The sequence below is a fragment of the Erpetoichthys calabaricus genome, chromosome 2 (genome assembly GCF_900747795.2).
Source record: "Erpetoichthys calabaricus chromosome 2, fErpCal1.3, whole genome shotgun sequence".
In the NCBI taxonomy this organism is placed as follows: domain Eukaryota; kingdom Metazoa; phylum Chordata; class Cladistia; order Polypteriformes; family Polypteridae; genus Erpetoichthys; species Erpetoichthys calabaricus.
In genome coordinates, this window is record NC_041395.2 from 187,642,919 (window position 1) to 187,649,817 (window position 6,899).

The 6,899-nt window shown below is 35.3% G+C and overlaps 1 protein-coding gene across 1 annotated transcript in view; it reads left to right on the forward strand.

The window, feature by feature from the left end:
- Positions 1-5,922, forward strand: part of pidd1 (p53-induced death domain protein 1) — an 81,611-nt gene extending 75,689 nt beyond the window's left edge. Inside the window, exon 14 of the mRNA XM_051922579.1 lies at positions 1,804-5,922. Coding sequence (XP_051778539.1) covers positions 1,804-2,044 — 241 coding nt within the window. The 3' untranslated portion in view covers positions 2,045-5,922. The remainder of the gene's footprint in view (positions 1-1,803) is intronic.
- The last annotated feature ends 977 nt before the right edge of the window (positions 5,923-6,899 follow it).

Sequence of the window (6,899 nt, forward strand, 5' to 3'; positions counted from 1 at the left end):
TGAAGAATTAAATTTTATGAGTAATACATTGTTTAAACAGACATCCCCAATTCAAGATCTGTTGATCTTGAAAAGATTTAATTCAAGCTTGAATTATAGTCACTATACAGTGGCTAAATTGTTTGTATTCAATTTTCAATCAGTAATATTGTATTTGAGTTATTACTAAGTAGATACATTATCATATATTTAAATTGAAGTAAAACTATGGATAAGGCAATCTACAATTTGTAATACAGTGATCCCTCGCTATATCGCGCTTCGCCTTTCGCGGCTTCACTCCATCGCTGATTTTATATGTAAGCATATTTAAATATATATCGCGGATTTTTCACTGCTTCGCGGGTTTCTGCGGACAATGGGTCTTTTAATTTCTGGTACATGCTTCCTCAGTTGGTTTGCCCAGTTGATTTCATACAAGGGACGCTATTGGCAGATGGCTGAGAAGCTACCCAGCTTACTTTCTCTCTCTCTCTCTCTCTTGCGCTGACGTAGGGGGGTGTGAGCAGGGGGGCTGTTCGCACACCTAGACGATAGGGACGTTGCTACCTTCTGTGTGCAGCTGCTTCCTGAAGGACATGCTGCACGGTGCTTCGCATACTTAAAAGCTCAAAGGGCACGTATTGATTTTTGACTTTGTTTTCTTCTGGCTCTCTCTCTCTCCCTGCTCCTAACGGAGGGGGTGTGAGCTGCCGCCTTCAACAGCTTTGTACCAGCGGTGCTTCGCATACTTAAAACAGCCCTATTGATTTGTTTGCTTTTCTCTCTCTGACGCGCACTCCTTTGAAGAGGGAGATATGTTTGCATTCTTTTAATTGTGAGACGGAACTGTCATCTCTGTCTTGTCATGGAGCACAGTTTAAACTTTTGAAAAAGAGACAAATGTTTGTTTGCAGTGTTTGAATAACGTTCCTGTCTCTCTACAACCTCCTGTGTTTCTGCGCAAATCTGTGACCCAAGCATGACAATATAAAAATAACCATATAAACATATGGTTTCTACTTCGCGGATTTTCTTATTTCGCGGGTGGCTCTGGAACGCAACCCCCGCGATGGAGGAGGGATTACTGTATTTGTAAATGTTACCAAAAACAAATGTTACAGCAGTGTCAAATAGCCTGTCACCTGGAACACAATTTATTTGCACTACATGATTTTTATAGTTAGACGTTCTAATTTTCTAAAATGTGGAATTGCAAAAAAAAAATGAGCTCACTATTTTCTGTATCAAAAAGACCTGCTGCTTAGTGCTGCATATCTATTCAGTGTCTGAACTGGTGATGTTTGATATTTGGGATCTAACTTTTATGATATGTAAGAAACTAAGTGTAACCTTCTCACTTTGGGTTTAAATTGGTGCTGTGTCTGATTGTGGCAATGCAATGACTAAAGGCAAACCACAGGACTTGAAAGCAAGTCTTAAATTTATGAATGACCTAAACATTCCAAGTCAGTACAATTGTTAAGTACTGATGATACTGCCAGTGCCCAAATGCAGTTCTTAATATTTTTTTTTTGGTGTGCAAAACTGTCATGTCAATATGTAAAGCTAGGTTGACCATACTGCAAAATATACATGACACACACAAAACCTTGGGAAGCATGGCAAAAAGTTGTGGGCATTGTATTATACAGTAAATGTTTACATAATTATGCACTTTTCTGACCAATGATTTGACATGTCTTATTTGGCTGATGCATTTATATTAATGTTTTCATTGAAGCTAATACTTTAAATATGTGTAGGAAATGGACTGAAAAAGTAATCTTACTAAAAGTTACTGTATATTTCTGACATTTTTAGAGATGACTTGGGAAATCAGGCTCTAGAGATGCTTTTTACCTGGGCACAGAATAACGTCAACTCTCCTGATTGTATCAACAAGTTGATTGAGGCAATGAAAGACAGTGGACGAAAGGATATTGCTGATGAAATTGAAGACATTATTACGCTGGGCAAGCAGAAATACTTTCAGTCAATCAATAGATTAGGCTTGGAGCCTGCAGGCAGTAGCCAAGAAGACTCTGCAATATCTATGATATAGAAATGTTCTTTTCAAGCATCAAAGTGACTTGCAATACATTGCATTCTTCAAAACTATCGGTGTGAAAATTTTAAAAAGAGTTTACAAGGCACTTGACCCTTCTTTGCCTAGAAGTACAGCCATAATAGTGTAAACAGGGGTGGAAAAAAGTATGTTTACTGTTGTTTGTATGCAAAAAGAAATGCAGGTTATGATTATTATAAAATCTTTATTAACACAATAGATTTATTAGCTTATTAACTCAAAAGAATGTCAAAATGACACAGTGCACTTAGATACAATCTCACAAGTGCTTAAATTGCTGGCCTTCATTATTTACACACTCTTGTAGTCGACTTGCTACACTCAAGTACACTTTAGTAATCAGAAGACAATAATACAAATAAATAAGGCAATTATAAATAATATAAGAATAAACATTGTGTTTTGCATACTCACAACTGTAATCTACTTTTACCCTCCCCTGTGTATTGTATATGCCAGATGAATTTATCTCTGTGTCTGAAATCAATGTAACTGAACTGATAGTCTTTTTAAAAGAAAAAAGGTGATTGTAGGAAATAACTTGAGCAGCACCAAAAGAACTCTGCATAGGACTAGGGATGCTTTGCAGACTTCTTATTTGACAACCTTAAACAACATCCTAGTCTCTGTAAATCTGCACATATAAAGACAACTTAAAAAAAAAAAAAGCTTACAGAAAGGATTTGAGTCACTACCCTAGTCAGAAAAAATATTATGAAAAAAATTTAACTCACCAAGTATAGACAAAGCTTTGGACTACATTGCAGTGCTAAACTTGAGAATGTCAAAAAAGTACAATTTTTTTGGCAAGTGGTAAGATTCATATCCAACAGACACTTACTAATTCCATTAAGTAGAAGTGAGTGTAAGATTTTTATAAATCCTTCAAGATCGAAGGTATGGCAATGGATTAACCAGCCAAGAATAATTTATATTAAATTACAATTTTAAAAAGATATATTTTATTTATTATGCTTTTCACGGAGTTCAGTTTTTTAAGGAACTATTTTAATTGTATTTTAATTGAGAGATGTATTTATTATTTCTAGTCATATTTGGATTCTGAAGTGTTTTTTTATTTATTATGTAACTGGAAACCTTTAAATGGCAAAATAGTTATTTTTTCTTAATTTACAAAAAAAAACAAAAAATAACTATGGGTTGTATTGGAAAATAAAGGATGATCAAATCCAGTTTTCAAGTTTATACAATATTTTATAGCTGAGTTACCTGTTACTTGGGATATGTGACATCTAGGATATCTGTTTGACATATTGTCACATTGCAAGTTTTATTACCAGTTTATGCTCCTTGTCGGATTTATGTAAATAAGTGATTGTGTAGTTTTGCCATGATATCAAATGTATTTAGGGAGGCTATACTTTTAAGGACAGGTATACTGCAAAAATTCACTGATGACGTGAGCTCAGAAATCTGGAAATGGAAAAATAACCATTGAAATGGAAGTAAAGGGATTTTTTTGTTTGGATGGAAGGGACAGCAGAAGTAGACACAATGAACATAGAATTAAAAGAAGGAGCTGACACTGTGAGGATGTTGTCACTCATTTCCATGCTATGACTATCCTTAAAGGCATAGCTTCCCTAATTGCATTTCAAATAAGGACAAAACTACACATTCACATATTTACATAAATACAGTATGTAGCACAAACTGATAATATAAGCTACACATATGGCACTGCTACAAAATAGTCAAACAAAATCAAGAACATGAGATTTTTTTATGTTGGTTAGTGATTTTTTTTATACATAACCTTTGTCAACACTGAAGCATGCTGCATACTGTTGACCATGAGAAAATAAATAGTGTGTATACTGTACACGAGTGTGCCAGACACCCCATCCAGGGCTGGATTCTGTGTTGCATCCGGCTCCTTTTGAGAATGTTATATTATGAGTATGTCAGAGCTTTATTGGAGTATATCACAAAGGAAAGATGTATTTAATTACACATGATTACATTAGAAGGACATACCAGTAGGACTTGGGTCAGGTCAGGTTGGGAGGCATACACTGGTACAGCGCAATGCCGCACCCACCACATGACGAAACACCTTGGGGTCCTGGTCTAGCCACTCAGATGCTGTGAGGTGGATCACCGGCTGTAGTGCCGCAACTGGCACTCTCTCACAGTACAGGTAATATGCCTCATTTGGGACTCCGTTATCAACTACTCGTTCAGCACAAAATCAAACCAGCAGTATCCAATGATTTTCTGAAGAGGCACAGTACCAAAGGATTCCAGTCTACGTCTCAGGTCATTGGATAGCGTCCATGTCTGACAACTATATAGTAAAACAGGAAGTGCCAACACTCTAAAGACTTGGACCTTCTTCCTTTTGCAAAGACCCCTTTCCAGCGACCTCATGCCACCCCACCCCCATAAAAGTGCTCTCCTAATCTGTCTACTAACTTCATAGGAAGGGTCTCTGGAGACACGAGTGTCAATGCCTAGATAAGTAAACCTCTAGACAAGGTCAACATTCTTTCCTCAGACAGACACACGGCTGATGGCTGTGCCCAAGAGGTCATTTCTTCACTAACATGCCCCACAGCCACTGGACCTCACGACGCTGCCCAACACCCAGTCCATACAAGTATTGAACAGAGTAGAAGCATAAACACACCTGAGAAGTGTACCATCAGTAGGACTGTTCTTAAAAAAATGTTTCCAAAAGTCTGAATGTCTTTCTTAAACAGAAGATTAAAAAGAGTGGTGAAAGTAGTCATATTATAAGAGTTTTAATATAAATGGGTCTTTGGAACCAAGAAAGATTTTCTGTTGTTTAGATATTATTTGGTGCTGTTTGCTAAAATGATTTCTGCCGGCAAGGGAATAGCTACAGGGTTTTGTTTTCTTCATCCATAACAAATGTGAAATATTTTGGTTATATGTTGTAACAGGCATTGTTTCAAACTAAGCCATTTTTATGGAGCCACTTAAATGTGATGGTGTCTCAAATATTTTTTGAGAGATTTTCTCCTCAAAAAACTGTGAAATCAAAGTATTGGGTAAAAATGCATCAAAAATGTACACCATGTACTGCACCAAGGATAGTTGTTATACCAATTTTTTGGATAGCAGCCAAAGAATCAGAATGGCCCTGATGTTTTTGACATGTAATGCTTCACTCTTACATTATTTGGAGGTTATTGTGAAAAAATAACTAGCCTGATGCATTTTTCCCTTGCAATAATAAAGTATCTATCTATATGTCTACCTTCCAGCATAAGCGTTAATATTAGCATTCCCATACTGTACAAATGGAAAACTGATGAGAAGACAACATCACAAAAACTAACATGGGCAATGACAGAGTACTTACAGGTAGTAGCTGCATAAAATGTAGGTCATGAATTTATAGAGAAATTTAAGTTGTTGAATTGTCTTATTACAGAAGATCAAAAGATGATTCCTAAAGATTATATTTTAAAAGAAGGTTATGGTAACAATCTACCAGACGGAGCAGATAAACTGCCTTATTCAGTTTAAATGGAATAAATGTTATATAATGATATTTATTGTAGCTTTTGTTACTTTATTTGTGTTAAGTTTCATTTCAATGTGAAAAACAAAACTAGAAATGGTGTTAGCTGTCAGGTCTTGCATATTATGAGATAACCTGCCTAACTCAGGGCGGATATAAGCGGTGATTTCAACTGATTATAAAAATCATGGTTGTCAGCATAACTATCATGAAAAAGAGGATAGTACTTGAAAATGATTGCAAAAATAGAAAATGATAATAGTGATAAAATTGAATGCCTTGTGTGCATTTTATTTATTTCTGTAAAATAACCATCTCAAATAAAGACAGCTTTACCATCTTTTTTTTTTTTTTTCTCTAAGAGTTTTGACTTTGTTTCCTTTGATTCAATTATGAACATCTACTTGTCGCAATACTCTTACTCTTTCTGCTTAAGGGGTCAATCAGCTTGAAATCTGTCAAAGAAAACTCAGTCCTCTATTAAACAGCACACCTTGATGTGTTATAAACAAACAGAGATTTGAGAGATTTAAAGTGCAAGAAAGAAAGAATTTTGTCTAAAAACCTGCCTTAACTTTTTAAACTTAGCCTCATTTATGTCCATTTTCTGCTACTTTGACTTTACAGGCTATAATATCCTTCAGTCAATATTCATATTCTACCACTAAAAATAAAGGCCAGGCATTTCTCTTTCAGAATTTCTACACCTCCAGAATTAGTTATGTTGTACTCATACAGTATGTTGCAGCAGAATAAGCTGCAAAATTAAGTAATGTTTTACCACAAGCTTCCAAACGCTATAAAAATGTCAGTGAATGTGTCAAAACAGCCACAAAAAATTATGAAATATCTACAAGTAATATTTCTAGTTTTACTGAACCAGTACAAAATAACAGAATTCTTTATCTCTGCTTTTTACTCTTTTCAGTTAACTATTCGCAGCATCTGTATCCATTATTGATAATCTATGGCCAATGCATCATTTTAAAGGACATATCTTACCCTGTCAAAATAGGTACAATATATATTTTTAATAAAGAATTATACTGTGTATCAAAATTAAAACACCAATAGTTGCAAGATTCAATAACATCTTTCCAAAAAAAATTCTGAAATATAGAAAGTGAAAAACATAGAAAGTGGAATGTGGTGTCATTTGAAAGTTGAAATTCCTTTCTCATTTAATAGATGATAGCCTGTCTGTTAAATGGTATACAATTTAATCTGCACGTTCAAGAAAGCTGGTTTGCCTTGGGGGCAGGTGTTGTGGTGGTACAGCGATTCGGCTGTCTTTGAACGAAAAAAGTAACGCTTTACAAT